This window comes from Neoarius graeffei, chromosome 19, assembly GCF_027579695.1.
Source record: "Neoarius graeffei isolate fNeoGra1 chromosome 19, fNeoGra1.pri, whole genome shotgun sequence".
NCBI lineage: Eukaryota > Metazoa > Chordata > Actinopteri > Siluriformes > Ariidae > Neoarius > Neoarius graeffei.
Window position 1 is genome coordinate 53808983 of NC_083587.1, and position 18933 is coordinate 53827915.

General features: G+C 42.2%; 1 protein-coding gene across 2 annotated transcripts in view; it reads right to left on the reverse strand.

The window, feature by feature from the left end:
* Positions 1-16454: 16454 nt before the first annotated feature.
* LOC132867409 (V-type proton ATPase subunit H-like) overlaps positions 16455-18933 on the reverse strand; it is a 73544-nt gene continuing 71065 nt past the window's right edge. For both annotated transcript variants that reach the window (XM_060900305.1, XM_060900304.1), the window contains one exon: positions 16455-16572. In XM_060900305.1, coding sequence (XP_060756288.1) covers positions 16455-16572 — 118 coding nt within the window. The remainder of the gene's footprint in view (positions 16573-18933) is intronic.

The following is an 18933-nucleotide window of genomic DNA, read 5'->3' on the forward strand; positions in this document are numbered from 1 at the left end:
TGCTAGAATGCAGTGTTTTCCTTTCTCCAAACATAACGCTTCTCATTTAAACCAAAAAGTTCTATTTTGGTCTCATCTGTCCACAAAACATTTTTCCAATAGCCTTCTGGTTTGTCCACATGATCTTTAGCAAACTGCAGACGAGCAGCAATGTTCTTTCTGGAGAGCAGTGTCTTTCTCCTTGCAACCCTGCCATGCACACCATTGTTGTTCACTGTTTTCCTGATGGTGGACTCATGAACATTAACATTAGCCAATGTGAGAGAGGCCTTCAGTTGCTTAGAAGTTACCCTGGGGTCCTTTGTGACTTCGCCGACTATTACACGCCTTGCTCTTGGAGTGATCTTTGTTGGTCGACCACGCCTGGGGAGGGTAACAATGGTCTTGAATTTCCTCCATTTGTACACAATCTGTCTGACTGTGGATTGGTGGAGTCCAAACTCTTTAGAGATGGTTTTGTAACCTTTTCCAGCCTGATGAGCATCAACAGCACTTTTTCTGCGGTCCTCAGAAATCTCCTTTGTTCTTGCCATGATGCACTTCCACAAACATGTGTTGTGAAAATCAGACTTTGATAGATCCCTGTTCTTTAAATAAAACAGGGTGCCCACTCACACCTGATTGTCATCCCATTGATTGAAAACACCTGACTCTAATTTCACCTTCAAATTAACTGCTAATCCTAGAGGTTCACATACTTTTGCCACTCACAGATATGTAATATTGGATCATTTTCCTCAATAAATAAATGACCAAGTATAACATTTTTGTCTCATTTGTTTAACTGGGTTCTCTTTATCTACTTTTAGGACTTGTGTGAAAATCTGATGATGTTTTGGGTCATATTTATGCAGGAATAGAGGAAATTCTAAAGGGTTCACAAACTTTCAAGCACCACTGTATGTATGCTTTACTAGCATATCTTTTTCTCAGCAGCTCATAGCATAATGGTCCAGGTGAGTTAAAAATTAAAATCTCACATTTCTTAGTATCAAAAGGCACATATACATTACTTAATCAACACATATACCAACTTTCCAAGACCATACCACTCAGTTTTCAAGTTCTGCTTCGGAAAAAAAACACCTACCCCTAAGACTAACCTGAGAGACTAAGTCTGAAATTGTTTCCATGGAAAAAAGAAAAATTTAAATTTCTCTAATTTCTTAGTATGAAAAGGCACATCTACATCACCTTGTTAACATGTATACCAAGTTTCAAATCCATATCATGAATAGTTTTGGATATATGCTGCGAAAACGAACATTGCTCTTAGAAATTAAGTCAAAATCTATTTTTTTTATGTAAAATTTTGAAAAATATTTTTTTTCCAAAATCCAAAATAGCAAAATGCACCAGTTCACATGTTGCTTGATATGTATACAAAGTTTCATAAAGATATCATCAGCAGTTTTAAAGATATGGCCCAGAAACGAAAACGTGCAGATGGAACCCGTTTCTATATTCATAATAATGGATCCTGACAGCATGTCCAGTGAGCGTTACTGATCTTTCTGGAATGTATAAAATATCAGTTAGGGTTATCAAATGTAGATGAGTTGCAACCATGTGATCAAAATGTGCTACGTCATGAGCGTCCGCCATGATGGTGGATATACAAAGCAGCTAAATTCTTCCATGATATTACTGAGAAAGCTTTTGAATATCACCGGAGATAGAATGATCACTGCAAACATGAGCTATTTTGGTTTTAGCCTCTGTTAGATCAGCCCTGCTGGTGTTGTTCAGCCGTGCTCGTCTCCTCTCCATACTAAGCCTCAGAGTTTCCTTGCCCTCTTTCCGAATCACGGGCGGAATTCTAAAAAATAGGAACGTGCTAAGGTCACGAGTACTGTTGTGACCACAACCATACACAGCACAAAGATACGGCAGAGCTAAAAGAACACTTAAAGCAGTGGAAAAACAAAGAGTTGCACACGCATGATTAGGATTTGTATGGAATGTCGCTTGACTCCGCATTTGTATATCCACCAACATGGCCGACATCTGGGTTTCTATTTTACTTTGACGTCACTTGCAAGTCAAGGATTAACAGTTTGCTGATTTGGGAACGACACTTGTTTTGAAACATAATAGACATTCTGCATGTCCAGTGAGCGTTACTGATCTTTCTGGAATGTATAAAATATCAGTTAGGGTTATCAAATATAGATGAGTTGCAACCATGTGATCAAAATGTGCTACGTCATGAGCGTCCGCCATGATGGTGGATATACAAAGCAGCTAGGATGGCATCCTCTGAAAGCGTGTCTGTAAGCAATGCTGAATTTTCTCAGTATTACCACGATTTGAACAGTCGAGCAAAGATTCGATACAAAGAGAAGATGTGTGGTTCTGAGCCATATTATTTAAAAAAGTCAGACTTTTCTGAAGATAAGACGCTTCTACCGACCATCGAGTACCCAGACATCACGTTCTATCTAGTTTGGCTGCCGAAGAATCAAGTCTGACCTTAGACGAAACATAGCCCATTTTCTGAGTGGGTGCCCAGTCTGGATTGTTTCGATTGTATAATTTTGCTGGCGCTCCTCAAAGCGAAATGGTAATAAACGTGTTAAAATTATAACGACTGAGTGAACCACGACAAGAGAATGCTCATTTTATAGCAAAATTCTAGCAGCATGAAATAAAATTCTTCCATGATATTACTGAGAAAGCTTTTGAATATCACCAGAGATAGAATGATCACTGCAAACATGAGCTATTTTGGTTTTAGCCTCTGTTAGATCAGCCCTGCTGGTGTTGTTCAGCCATGCTCGTCTCCTCTCCGTACTAAGCCTCAGAGTTTCCTCGCCCTCTTTCCGAATCACGGGCGGAATCCTAAAAAATAGGAACGTGCTAAGGTCACGAGTACTGTTGTGACCACAATCATACACAGCACAAAGATACGGCAGAGCTAAAAGAACACTTAAAGCAGTGGAAAAACAAAGAGAGTTGCACACGCATGACTAGGATTTGTATGGAATGTCGCTTGACTCCGCATTTGTATATCCACCAACATGGCCGACATCCGGGTTTCTATTTTACTTTGACGTCACTTGCAAGTCAAGGATTAACAGTTTGCTGATTTGGGAATGACACTTGTTTTGAAACATAATAGACTTTCTTACTCGAGCACATTAGATAGAAGAAAGCAAGCTTGCCAGAAAATTCCACACACGTCTGGTTCAGGAATTCAATAAAGCTGTTCAGCAAATTACATGACAGGCATTTAACAGACGCTCTTATCCAGAGTGATGTACAACATACCCAGAGCAGCCTGAGAGGCAGTTGGGGGTTAGGTGCCTTGCTCAAGGGCACTTCAGCCATTCCTGGTGGTCCAGGGAATCAAACCAGCGACCTTTTGGTCCCAAAGCTGTTTCTCTAACCTTTAAGCCCCGGTTATAAACTGGTATATTCTGTGAATGAAAAATGACTGAAAATGTTTTCCAAAAAGTTTCTGGTCGTCCACATTAAAGGGAGGAAGAAAACAAACAAACAAACAAAAACCTTCCTGTACAGACCACACCCCATATCTAGTTTAAATACAAATACTTGGAGCATACAGATAGTAACATTGTGTTATACTTCTACACTTTACACAGCAGCAGAGAAATGCAAAACGGACCACGTAAAATGGATTTATTAAGTTAAATCTTTATTGGAATGCATATTTGTATTACGCACAAGACATAAATACAAAATAACACTGAATATCAGTCAATTTGGAAACTGTTTAATCATTTCACAATAAGCATGAAGATGCACAATTCAACACAAAGTAAAGCCCCTGTAGGTAAGCAATGGCTACACATGGAAGATTGATCCTGTGACTAAAAGAGGACTGCAAGTGTACAGACTTCCTGTAACGTACAGCATATATACATTATTCATGCTCTCTGGTAGCTCAAAGTGCTCTTATGAACATAAACACACTACATCAACACAGACAATCGAGGCTTTTTATTTTTTGCCCACAATGTAGCAATGACCAGAGGTGGACAGTAACGAAGTACATTTACTTGAGTACTGTACTTAAGTATACTTTTTGAGTATCTGTACTTTACCTGAGTATGATTTTTTGGCAACTTTTGACTTTAACTTCACTACACTTGAAAGACAAATATCGTACTTTTCCCTCCACTACATTTCTATCAAGGTGGTGACACTGAGACAGCCGATCAATAATCACTAGGGTCACATCACGTCCATAGACTGTATAAAATCAAGTTCAGTGATTTCTCCGCAGCATTATTTAACACGATCAGATGATGGCAGAATGGAAGGAGGCGGTTCTTCTGGAGAATGCACGCACTCATGGCTTTACCTAGAACCCATGTTGCAGTTTTCTGAAAGGAATAAAGAGTCGTTTTGTTTTAAATGTTTGCTTTGTTTGCCTAAAACGGAGCACATCACGGCCTACAAAAACTTGCCGTCTGACCTGCGGAAGCATATTGAGGTATAAACGTTTTATTCCAAGAGAAAGCTTGCAATGAAGTTGTCTGTGCTTTTCGAGCTAGCGATAACGTTGCAATAGCTATGCAATCTGGTTAGTCAAATGACTCTCTATGGATTTGCCCGCCAAGTTGCCATCGCCTTGTCCACGGCTAACGTTAACGCATAGCTAGTTAACTTGGACACTGTTAGTTAGCATGTAAAAATGGAGTTACGCTAACATGAATAATGTTAACTTATCTGAAGTGCTTTCAGAAATATGTTTTAGCATAATCTTGCCAAATAAACATCCCATCCCATCATCTCTAGCCGCTTTATCCTTCTACAGGGTCGCAGGCAAGCTGGAGCCTATCCCAGCTGACTACGGGCGAAAGGCGGGGTACACCCTGGACAAGTCGCCAGGTCATCACAGGGCTGACACATAGAGACAGACAACCATTCACACTCACATCTACGGTCAATTTAGAGTCACCAGTTAACCTAACCTGCATGTCTTTGGACTGTGGGGGAAACCGGAGCACCCGGAGGAAACCCACGCGGACACGGGGAGAACATGCAAATTCCACACAGAAAGGCCCTCGCCAGCCCCGGGGCTCAAACCCAGGACCTTCTTGCTGTGAGGCGACAGCGCTAACCACTACACCACCGTGCCGCCGCCAAATAAACAGAATGTAGAAATGTCTCTTTTCTAGTAGCGTTAGCTACCCAATATGATTCTGAGTTTGAAAAGATTTTGCTAGCATGTCAGGTGGAGTTTCACTGACTAGCTAGCTTAACATTAAACCACTATGATGGCACAGGCAGATTCATGTGCACATGAATACATACACTAATGCGTACATAACCCATGCGTACGCTCACACACAAGACCTGTGAGATGGACAGTATTGTACTAGTCAGTCACAACAAATTATTGGCATTTTTTGTTTTGATGTCAGATGATGGTCTTGCATTTTTTTTGTCTTGCTTAAAGCAGTGTTGCTGCTGGGCAGTTATTAAGCTGGAGGTGTGGACCTGGGTTTTAATCAGGTTGGATTGTCATTTTTATTTTCTGAGCAAAATGCATTTACAGCTATTCCACGGTCTTCCTGATTAACATAGACATACATGTGTGCACACACTGCCAGAGCTGGGTCAGAACACGACCATGCTGCTTTGTGGAGGTGGGGAGGAGTGTTACAATAAAAAAAAGAAAAAGACAGTGGTTCTTTTTCAGTTTAGTTGTGTTTCATTTTGTAACATTCGACTAGGTGTTTATTCTACAGGTTCTACAAGCAAGTCAGTAAATCCAGTCGGTTGCTTCAGAGGCGTTAGGTATTGTAAGTGTTGTGGCAATAATACAACCATGCGTTGACAGAAAATGTACTTTTAATACTTAAATATTTTTAAAAGCAAGTATTTCAGTACTTTAACTTAAGTAAAAATTTGACTGGACAGCTTTCACTTGTATAGGAGTAACATTTGACCAGTGAAGTTGGGTACTTTGTCCACTTCTGGCAATGGCAGGCACAACATTCACTGATGCAAATACAAGTGCTGAGAGGTCAGCTGCGGGCGGCCACAGCCGGTGTGGGCTTCTCTGTGGACTGCAGCTATTTGCCCAGATGCTCCCTGCAAAACAAGACAATCATTAGAACCCTTTCACACCATTCCCTGTAGCTTCCAGTTTTATGGATTCCTTGATTCGGCTGCAGGTATATAGTCAGGTGGCACAGCAAGCTTTTCAGCCACTTACTCTTTAAGAAGTTGCGAAGGGGAAAGAAGAAGAGAAGAAGAAAAAGAAGAAGGTCATTTGTACACTGACAAAGGGATGCTAATTATACTTTTACTTTCAAAAGCAGTTCATTGTGACCTGCATATAGCTGAACACACTACACACTGCATCTATATCCGACTCACATTTCTGAATAATCCTTTATTCACATCGAAATGTTTTGTTCCAGGAAAGAATCCAGGCTGAAAAAAGGCCACTTTTGTAAGCAGGACACAATACCGTTCGGATTTCTTACTGTGTGAAACGGCTTCCTGTTTGAAAGCCATAAAAGCCTACCATCTTAAAATACAAAATATCCTTGCCTTCCAGTTCATTTTGTCTGTCACTAAGCAAATGATTCCATAACAATTAAATACATTTGTATTAAATGTTTTCATGCAGCATTTAATAAAAAAATGAATAAATGTGAAGTGTGTCCTGCACTACAAACGAACGCTGATACACTGATCCAGACAGGAACTTAAAAAAAACAAACAAACAGTGATTATACATTTTAATTTTATCCTACAGCTCTGTTGAATTCTCAAATCGGATCACAAGATATTGATTCATTTTCTATAACAGCAGATCGGATGGTAGTCCAGGTGTATATTAGTGTGCTTATACTAATATGCTATTATTTCTATATTAAGACCTCATTGACAGGGACTTGTATGACAGACATTTCATATAATCTTTGCTAAATAACAAATCGAAGTAACATTTATGGAATTTATGGAAGGAGTCTCGACTGTCAGAACTTTGGAATGGTCAGTAAGATTTCCGTAAGTAAGATCTTAGATCAATGCGTTATTATTAAATCATGAACTAAAATACAGGTTTCTCTGAAGAGATGACCCATCAAACATCTACTGGACAAGGGCATAGCTAGGATTTTTCAAAGGGGGGGGGGGTGTCACACACTGACTGGCAGCCTGAGTACAACCCCAATTCCAAAAAAGTTGGGACAAAGTACAAATTGTAAATTAAAGCTGTTAGCGGCCTTGACGGGCCCTCGCACGTGTGGTTCCGCAACCCAGGACATCCTGCCACCCAACAAAACAGTCACATGTCATATATTCATCAAATGTTCAAAGGTGATGTGCATGCTGCAAATGCCATGACTGCTTGACGGATGAGAGATAGACAGACAAAGACTGTAAGTGTGTGTGTTTCTGTGGTGTGAAAATGTACATTTATATATGTACAAAACTATACGTGTCTCCTCCTGATCTCTATCTCATTCTGTAATCTTAAGTCATCTTAGCTTTCCTGTGTCTGCAGTGTGTGTACATGCAGAGTTTTCATATGTCTGCAACAAAATGCACAATGATGGCAGGTCACTAACATATAGATTTAGGCACTGCCTAAAAGCAGAGCTCCCATCTGTTTCTGGGTTGTAGAATTTTCTTATATCCTAGCCAGTCTCTTTTGTTTTATTTCTTTACTGACTAGCACTGGCCACTAGGCGGTGTGTGTGACTGGTAATTACTAACACTGGCCACTAGGCGGTGTGTATGACTGGTAATTACTAACACTGACCACTAGGCGGTGTGCATGACTGGTGGTACACATACTCGGACAAATCACAAAAAATTGACTAGATGGGTTTACCACTTTTTCTTAGGTATTATCATACACTATTATTGTGTGTGCGTGTGTGTTTGTTTGTCAGAGGGAGAGAGAGAGAGCGAGAGAGAAAAAGTGTATGTGTGAAAGAGAGAGTGTGCTCATAGATGTTGCGTGTGCACGTGAGTGCATACTTGTGAGAGTGTGTGTGTATGCATAAATATGCATATGACTGTGTATGAGTGTGCACAGAATTGTATGTGTTATATCATCAGACTCATGACATCCAATATTTTGTAAAGTTTCAGATCAATCCATCAATGAATTGAACATTTTTCCCCATTTCCTGCTTGGCCAGATAGTGGCGCTGTGCTAGGCATCTGAATTACACATGTGAATATCATCACAATCATAATACACAATATTTTGTAAAGTGTCAGATCAATCAGTTAAGGCATTGCCAATTTCTGGCACATTTCCTGCTTGGCCAGGTGGTGGTGCTATAACAGGCAGGCCCATTGGGTGTCAGGTTATCATAATAATCATAAAATCTATTGAAGTAAGAAGTGTCTGACCATACAGTCAATGCACTGTGGCTTTCTGACACGTTTCCTGTTTATGTGGCAAGATATTAAAATCATAAGGCCATTTCAACATATTACAAGATATCAAAAATCCCTTTGCAATTTAATATCAGCGACATATTGGCATCACATATAACAAATTTCACATGAATCTCATGAACCGTCTAGGAGGAGCATGTTAAAATTCATCATGTGTCAAAACACACATATTCAAACCCCTATTCTTTCCTTGGCCAGTTGGTGGCGCTATACCAGACAGGCCCATAATGGCTAAAGAGTATCAGAATCATATTACAAGACATCAAGTTCAACATTCAGCAATATCTTGGCATATGTTATAATATTTCACCATATTACAACATATAAAAAATCTCTTAGCAATTCAACTTCAGCAATATCTTGGCATCATGTTTGCCAAGTTTGACATGAATTTGATGAACCGTCTAGGAGGAGTACATTAGAAATGACCATGTGTAATTTCACTCCAAATGGCCTTATGACATCATCATTCCAAAGTTCTACCCATTCATTTCAATGGGAAATGGAAAAGGGGCGCTATGAAGTCCCTGGGCCATGCCTGGGGCCAAAAGTCTGTGGCTGAGTAGCGATGACAATGATTGATGTGTATATCAAATTTCATGAGTTTTTGTGCATGGGAAATGCCTCAAATAAGGCCAAACGCAACAGAAAAATAATAAGAATAAGAATAATCCTTCGAAAAACAATAGGGTCTTCACACCGTTCGGTGCTCGGGCCCTAATAAAAACGGAATGCAATGATGTGGAAGTTTCAAAATTCCATATTTTATTCAGAATAGAACATAGATGACATATCAAATGTTTAAACTGAGAAAATGTATCATTTAAAGAGAAAAATTAGGTGATTTTAAATTTCATGACAACACCACATCTCAAAAAAGTTGGGACAAGGCCATGTTTACCACTGTGAGACATCCCCTTTTCTCTTTACAACAGTCTGTAAACGTCTGGGGACTGAGGAGACAAGTTGCTCAAGTTTAGGGATAGGAATGTTAACCCATTCTTGTCTAATGTAGGATTCTAGTTGCTCAACTGTCTTAGGTCTTTTTTGTCATATCTTCCGTTTTATAATGCACTAAATGTTTTCTTTGGGTGAAAGATCTGGACTGCAGGCTGGCCAGTTCAGTACCCGGACCCTTCTTCTACGCAGCCATGATGCTGTAATTGATGCAGTATGTGGTTTGGCATTGTCATGTTGGAAAATGCAAGGTCTTCCCTGAAAGAGACGTCGTCTGGATGGGAGCATATGTTGCTCTGGAACCTGGATATACCTTTCAGCATTGATGGAGTCTTTCCAGATGTGTAAGCTGCCCATGCCACACGCACTAATGCAACCCCATACCATCAGAGATGCAGGCTTCTGAACTGAGCGCCGATAACAACTTGGGTCGTCCTTCTCCTCTTTAGTCCGAATGACACGGCGTCCCTGATTTCCATAAAGAACTTCAAATTTTGATTCGTCTGACCACAGAACAGTTTTCCACTTTGCCACAGTCCATTTTAAATGAGCCTTGGCCCAGAGAAGACGTCTGCGCTTCTGGATCATGTTTAGATACGGCTTCTTCTTTGAACTATAGAGTTTTAGCTGGCGACGGCGGATGGCACGGTGAATTGTGTTCACAGATAATGTTGTCTGGAAATATTCCTGAGCCCATTTTGTGATTTCCAATACAGAAGCATGCCTGTATGTGATGCAGTGCCGTCTAAGGGCCCGAAGATCACGGGCACCCAGTATGGTTTTCCGGCCTTGACCCTTACACACAGAGATTCTTCCAGATCCTCTGAATCTTTAGATAATATTATGCACTGTAGATGATATGTTCAAACTCTTTGCAATTTTACACTGTCGAACTCCTTTCTGATATTGCTCCACTATTTGCCGGCGCAGAATTAGGGGGATTGGTGATCCTCTTCCCATCTTTACTTCTGAGAGCCGCTGCCACTCCAAGATGCTCTTTTTATACCCAGTCATGTTAATGACCTATTGCCAATTGACCTAATGAGTTGCAATTTGGTCCTCCAGCTGTTCCTTTTTTGTACCTTTAACTTTTCCAGCCTCTTATTGCCCCTGTCCCAACTTTTTTGAGATGTGTTGCTGTCATGAAATTTCAAATGAGCCAATATTTGGCATGAAATTTCAAAATGTCTCACTTTCGACATTTGATATGTTGTCTATGTTCTATTGTGAATACAATATCAGTTTTTGAGATTTGTAAATTATTGCATTCCGTTTTTATTTACAATTTGTACTTTGTCCCAACTTTTTTGGAATCGGAGTTGTATACCGACTCACTACATCGCTCACTCACGCTACATCACTTCTTGATTTCCCAAACAGGAAGTGGAGGGGCACAGAATGTGCATGCATTAATCACGTGTCCAAAAAATGAGTGGCGTTAAAGGGAATTTGCTTTAACGCGTTATCGTGTTAACTTCCACAGCCCTAATATAAACATGACAGGACGTGCTGTTATAGGTACATAATCAAAGGCAGGGTGCTTCTGATCCCGATTATTTTCCAATAACCATAGTGTCCCAGAGTGTTTTATTCCTCTTATACCAAAGCAATTTGCCCCAATTACACTTTTATTATTTATAGATACATTTCCTGTTGTCAAGCACATGAACAGCTAATCATTCCTTCATCGGCCTCTCTCTTTTCTTTCTTGAATAAAAAAATATTGCTTTGTCATGTTAGAGAGAAACCAGAAAGTGTTCATTCTTTTGTCTTTAAGACTCTCGTGGTGTAAAACTTACTGACTTATAAAGCATTGACACCCGGGAACTCCTTACAGAAATATTTAATAAACCTCTCCATAATTCATCAGTGATTATTTATTGTTTATTCGTCAAATAACAGCATATTTTTAAATGTGTTATTAGCCTTAGACTGCACAAAGCATCTGCCAAACATATTACATATCTGTGAGTGGCAAAAGTATGTAAACCTCTAGGATTAGCAGTTAATTTGAATAAAATTATTCAATTTTATAAAGGCGGCACGGTGGTGTAGTGGTTAGCACTGTCGCCTCACAGCAAGAAGGTTCTGGGTTCGAGCCCAGCGGCCGACGAGGGCCTTTCTGTGTGGAATTTGCATGTTCTCCCTGTGTCTGCGTGGGTTTCCTACGGGTGCTCCGGTTTCCCCCACAGTTCAAAGACATGCAGTTAGGTTAACATAGGACAGCCTTGGGCTGAAGTACCCAAGAGTGGCGGCGCGGACGTATGCAGCGGCTTTGCTCTCCTGTGATGAACTAAATTTCGTTGCACATTTGTGCAGTGACAATAAAGGCATTCTATTCTAATTTGAAGGTGAAATTAGAGTCAGGTGTTTTCAATCAATGGGATGACAATCAGGTGTGAGTGGGCACCCTGTTTTATTTAAAGAACAAGGATCTATCAAAGATCTATCAAATATCTACCCTAATATGGGACGGCCTTGGGCTGAGGTGCCCTTGAGCGAGGCACCTAACTCCCAACTGCTCTCTGGGCACCGTTAGCATGGCTGCCCACTGCTCTGGGTATGTATGTGTGTGTGTGCATGTGTGTGTTCATTGCTTCAGGAATTTCACAAGTGTGTGATGAATAAAGTTGTTCTTTCTTTCTTTCTTTCTTTCTTTCTTTCTTTCTTTTGTGGAAGTGTATCATGGCACGAACAAAGGAGATTTCTGAGGACCTCAGAAAAAGCATTGTTGATGCTCATCAGGCTGGAAAAGGTTACAAAACCATCTCTAAAGTGTTTGGACTCCACTAATCCACATTCAGACAGATTGTGAACAAATGGAGGGAATTCAAGACCATTGTTACCCTCCCCAGGAGTGGTCGACCAACAAAGATCACTCCAAGAGCAAGGCATGTAATAGTCGGCGAGGTCACAAAGGACCCCAGGGTAACTTCTAAGCAACTGAAGGCCTCTCTTGCATTGGCTAATGTTAATGTCCATGAATCCACCACCAGGAGAACACTGAACAACAATGGTGTGCATGGCAGGATTACAAGGAGAAAGCCCCTGCTCTCCAGAAAGAACATTGCTGCTCGTCTGCAGTTTGCTAAAGATCACATGGACAAGCCAGAAGGCTATTGGAAAAATGTTTTGTGGATGGATGAGACCAAAAAAGAATTTTTTGGTTTAAATGAGAAGCGTTATGTTTGGAGAAAGGAAAACACTGCATCCCAGCATAAGAACCTTATCCCATCTGTGAAACATGGTGGTGGTAGTATCATGGTTTGGGCCTGTTTTGCTGCATCTGGGCCAGGACGGCTTGCCATCATTGATGGAACAATGAATTCTGAATTATATCAGCGAATTCTAAAGGAAAATGTCAGGACATCTGTCCATGAACTGAATCTCAAGAGAAGGTGGGTCATGCAGCAAGACAACGGCCCTAAGCACACAAGTTGTTCTACCAAAGAATGGTTAAAGAAGAATAAAGTGAATGTTTTGGAATGGCCAAGTCAAAGTCCTGACCTTAATCCAATCGAAATGTTGTGGAAGGACCTGAAGTGAGCAGTTCATGTGAGGAAACTCACCAACATCCCAGAGTTGAAGCTGTTCTGTACAGAGGAATGGGCTAAAATTCCTCCAAGCCGGTGTGCAGGACTGATCAACAGTTACCGGAAACATTTAGCTGCAGTTATTGCTGCACAAGGGGGTCACACCAGATCTCATCTCATCTCATTATCTGTAGCCGCTTTATCCTGTTCTACAGGGTCGCAGGTAAGCTGGAGCCTATCCCAGCTGACTACAGGCGAAAGGCGGGGTACACCCTGGACAAGTCGCCAGGTCATCACAGGGCTGACACATAGACACAGACAACCATTCACACTCACATTCATACCTACGCTCAATTTAGAGTCACCAGTTAACCTAACCTGCATGTCTTTGGACTGTGGGGGAAACCGGAGCACCCGGAGGAAACCCACGCGGACATGGGGAGAACATGCAAACTCTACACAGAAAGGCCCTCACCTATAGCATGAAACGGGCCTGAAAAGTCAGACCCGAACCGGCCGGGGCCCGACAGAACTCGACCCGAGCCCAGCCCGGCCCGTTGTGATTGACAGCTTTGTAGAGCCCGTACCCGTTGCAGCCCGATTGTTTCTTTCAGGGAAACCAGGCGGAAATAAAGAACACATTTTTATCCATTCATTTATTTTATTATTTTCTTAATGTCAACTTTTTTTAGGCTACCTCAAAACATTCATAGGTCAAACGAATGCATCGTAACTTTTAACAAAATAGCTAAGATGTCCACCTTACTCAGAATCGAAGAGGGGCGCATAACAAACACAAATGCGCACATAAAAGAAAATATAGGCCTAGCCATTAAAAAAACAGAATGTGTCTTTTATGGAGAAAATATGGAGAAAAAAAAACGCTATCCATGTCTTTATATATTTGAAAATGATGCAATCAGCGGCGGCTCGTTGAAAAATGAAAACTGTTTAACTGAAGTCTCTCCTCAACCCTCCACGTTGTTCAGCAGCTGAAAATTAATAAAAGAATAGCATTAGCCCACGAGCAGGCATTTTGCACAACACAATGACCGCTCACTATAATTAAGCATTGGATTTCAAAAATATTTACTCACCAAGATCACATGCTTTTGTGGAGGAAGATGATTGCATCCACGGTAGACGGCTTCAGCGCAGTTCTGCGCTGACTGATGGTGCGTCCAGCAGCGCTGAAAACCCTTTCGCTGCTGCTGCTACTGGCAGGGATGCAGAGCACTGATCTCGCTAACTTTGCAAGTTTGGGGAATGATGTTTTGTTGATCTTCCACCAGTCGAGAATTTCCACTTCGTTATCCATGACAGCCATTTCAGTGTAGCGCGTGACCTCGTCATCTTCCCAGCCAGCTTGCGGTTCATTTTCCCATTCAGCAAAAAGCGCTCTTTTCGCTGGAAGAGGGGCTTCAATCTGGGGGTGTTCCACATCTGGGCCTTCAGCTGCAGAATGCAGAAGGGTGCGGACATGGGCATACACGGCGTTTCTGTCTGATGATGACATCATTCTCAGTTGATTGAATTTTGGCCAGAGGAACAATGCGATCTTATGCATGTCATGTATGCACACTTTCCGTATGAGCCAGTCTCCGTGTCACTTACGTAGGACAGCTTGCTGTGGGGTGTCGAGGGCATTGGGCTGACAGTGGCGTTTAAGTTTCTCAACCCAGAGGCACACACGATGAAGTATCGGGTATTTGTCTCCCTCAAGCTCCCGTTGAGCTTCACAGAATGGCTTCAAAAAGTCTATCAGAAAGCTCAATGTGTCAGGTGCTACGTTGTCAATGCGAGCGCTCTCCCCGCGTTCAGCCAGCTTCTCGTAGAGCTCCTGAAAAACGGACTGAATGGATGTCAATGTTAGGTACACCGAACTGAATCGCGTGTCTACCATTTGCCGCAACGTCGTGGACAGGTGTGCAGCCAAGCCTGACTGTTTCACGTACTTCACTAATGCTTTAGCAGCACAAATTGTGTCTGCTATGTCTGGAGCGCCGTCTGGTTTTGACAGCTCTGTGATATCTAGACCATGGCGAAGTACTGTGTTGAGGACATGATCAATGCAGTCCAATCTCTGATATGGCCGCAGAGCTAGTTTAATATTCGCCCCCTCATCAGTCACCCACACAATTTTGTTGAGAGCGGAGGCGTTAAGGCCAAACTTCATCACCAGCAGTCGCAGTATCTCCCGTCTGATGTTCTCTCCCGTTTTTGCCTCATCCAACGGGAACATCGCAGTCGTCAGGGTTCTGTTGACCAGTTCCATGTCAGTGGTTATGAAATGGCAGGTGATTGTCAAGTAGCTAACTTTACGGTAATCATCTGTCCACATATCCGTAGTCATTGCTACGGTAGAGTCGTTCAGCACATCATTAAGTGTCTTCACTAAAGCATCCCTCTTCTCCTCTGCCATGTCAATGCACCGGCTCGCAATCGTCTTGGGGGTGGGGATAACGGAGTCTGCGGGAACCCTCCCGTACGCAGCCCCAACATTAATTAGCTCTTGAGCCAACTCTGCAAATCCCTCTCCATTTACGACATTAAAAGGTCTAATGTCTTTACAGCAGAGGCTGACACACTTCTCGGTCACCGTTTCTTTCAACTTCGCAGGTATGGGTTTTGGTGCCGTAACAAAGGAAGAGATTGAGGTTTGTGTTTGATCAATGTTACCTTTACAGCTACGATCAACATGCCTGATGAGGGACGAATTCCCGGTTGTCTTGCTGTCATACTTCAACAACGCGTCGCACTTCTTGCATTTAACATACCCCACTGCATCATTATTTTCATTGTGCACATGGTCAAAGTTTCTCCACACTTCTGACCTTGCATTTTTTGCTTGCTGAACCAACACATAATCGCCACTGGCTAATCTCCTTTTCACTTCTGCAATGTCCATTTTGAATCTATCGCGTACCGGTCAAAATGCTCACGTGATGGCGATTTTCCCGCGCGAGTAAGGTTAAGCCCGAGCCCGACCCGAGCCCGACTATAAATCATAAATAATATGCGCAACCAGCCCGAACCCGGCGCGTCACATCGGGCCCCGTCGGGCTCGGGCAAATATTACAGGCTCTACCCTCACCGGCCACGGGGCTCAAACCCGGACCTTCTTGCTGTGAGGCGACAGCGCTAACCACTACACCACCGTGTCGCCGGTCACACCAGATACTGAAACAAAGATTCACATACTTTTGCCACTCACAGATGTGTAATATTGGATCATTTTCCTCAATAAATAAATGACCAAGTATAATATTTTTGTCTCATTTGTTTAACTGGGTTCTCTTTATCTACTTTTAGGACTTGTGTGAAAATCTGATGATGTTTTGGGTCATATTTATGCAGAAATATAGAAAATTCTAAAGGGTTCACAAACTTTCAAGCACCACTGTAACTACTGACTGCATTATTTCAGTCTCTTACACCAATAGCAAAACCCTGACCATGGTTTCCTTGGGTTTCTATTGCACCAGTTTCTAAACGGTGTGCCTGACTTTTTAAAATAGTGGGTCTGACCTTTTAAATTACCTGGACTGTTGAGAAAAGTGAAACTTACCAGTTATGCACCAGGAGCTTCTGAACGGCGAGTAGGGCATTGTAGCGCACCAGTTGGTCCTTGTGGTACATGTGGCTCATCAGCAGCTGCTTTCCACCCAGCTCTTCGATCACCCTGATGGGGGAAAGAGAATGAGACAGAGAGAAAGCATAGAAAAGTAAAATAAGATGAGTGCAGTGCGGAGACAAATCAAATCAATTACAGAGCAGTAACAGAGCAGTTTATTAGGATTAACAGAGCATATAAAATGAGAGACAAAGCCATAGCCATTCAAAGCAGTGAAGGGACACAATATAAATGTAACATCTGTACTCTGGCAAAGTTAATCAACAAAATGAAGCGATTCAGTGACAGCTACACTCATGCTAAGATTGTGTTTCTGAGAAGTCGCCATCAGTCATGCTCAGTCATAGCGGCATATTCTAGTCTATACGAAACAAAAATGTCCAGACATTTCTGTTATGAAAATGATTATACTGGTTTTTCAAGGTCATTTCACGTTACCAAAAATGAGCAGGGCGGCACGGTGGTGTAGTGGTTAGCGCTGTCGTCTCACAGCAAGAAGGTCCGGGTTCGAGCCCCGTGGCCGGCGAGGGCCTTTCTGTGCGGAGTTTACATGTTCTCCCCGTGTCCGTGTGGGTTTCCTCCGGGTGCTCCGGTTTCCCCCACAGTCCAAAGACATGCAGGTTAGGTTAACTGGTGACTCTAAATTGACCGTAGGTGTGAATGTGAGTGTGAATGGTTGTCTGTGTCTATGTGTCAGCCCTGTGATGACCTGGCGACTTGTCCAGGGTGTACCCCGCCTTTCGCCCGTAGTCAGCTGGGATAGGCTCCAGCTTGCCTGCGACCCTGTAGAAGGATAAAGCGGCTAGAGATAATGAGATGAGATGAAAAAATGAGCAGTTTTCAGATGTTAAGAGTCATTCAGCTGAGTACAAAGGCAATATGTTAATTTTACACTTTGCCTCATTTGCTCATATAGTGCAAGAAGCACTACCGTGTCAGGAAATTGCACTCCTGGGGATCAGTCACTTTAATCACAGGGTAATGCAACATACGTTTTTCTGAAATAACTATTCAAGCTCATTGGGAAAACGGCAAACAGTAGAAAACTGTTTGAATCCGTTTCGTCTATGCATCACTGGCGGAGACGAAATGGCCTACAGGAGGGAGGTGGCCAGTCTGGTGTCATGGTGTGAGGACAACAACCTCACCCTCAACACGGACAAGACGAAGGAGATGATAGTAGACATGAGGAAAGAGAGGAGACCTCATCGGCCACTGTTCATCTGGGAGCTTGAGTTGGAGAGGGTGAGCAGCGTCAAATACCTGGGTGTTCACACTAGTGAGGACCTCATGTGGACACCGAACACCACACAGCTGGTTAGGAAGGCTCAACAGCGACTGTACTTTCTGAGGAGGCTGAGGAAGTTTGGTATGTCGCCCAACATCCTGAGCAACTTCGACAGCTCCGTGATTGAGAGCATCCTGACCAACTGCATCACTGTGTGGTACGGTAGCACTACAGCTATGGACTGCAAACGCCTGCAAAGGGTGGTGAAGACTGCTGAGAGGATCACCAGAACTCCACTGCCCTCTCTGCAGAGCATCTATGACCGCAGAGTCCACAGGAGAGCTGCCTCCATCCTCAAAGACCCCACCCACCCCCAGCACGGACTGTTCACACTTCTAACCTCAGTCCGGAGGTACAGAAGTGTGAAATGCAGGACTGTCAGACTAAAGAACTCTTTCTTTCCCACCGCCATCAGACTCCTGAACAGCTGACAGGAGTCTATAACCATGAACTACCTCCCTGTAAACGGTCCTTGACTGTTTACATCCGTTTGCACATTACTGCTCTTTTCGCTGTTACGTTCGATCATTGTCTTATTTTTGCATTATACTGCATATTTTGCACTACATTACCTTTATTTTGTATTTTTTTGCTTTTATTTTACACTATATTCCCTTTACTTTGTATTATTTCTTCCACCTATTTACTGTTGTAATTGGCATTCATTGTGGACGGCAAACTAAGAATTTCATTGAGCAAAAGGACATGTTCCTTACCGTGCATATGACAATAAACAATTTGAATTTGAACTTGAAAACAAAAAGACACGCACCCAAAAAAAAAAAAAAAAAAAAGCATGAAGCTGATTCAAGAATAAACAAATATCATTTTCACTTTTTAAAATCTAATGGAAATGAAACAACTGTAATAATTAGGGGGAAACAAGATATAAGGAATTAGGAGTAATTATCCTGGATCATTTCTCATCTCCAGTAGTAGTGCAGATCCGTGAGATTAAATTGCGTGAGATGATTCACAACAATCAGCACCTACGGATAGCATTTAACTTCCTGCAAAGACGAGGGCATTGTTATGAGTAGAGGAAATGTGTACACTCATGGTGGTCACCCATAGGAAATAAATCACCAGGAGGGTCTCTTTGTACTTCTCGCTAAATCACC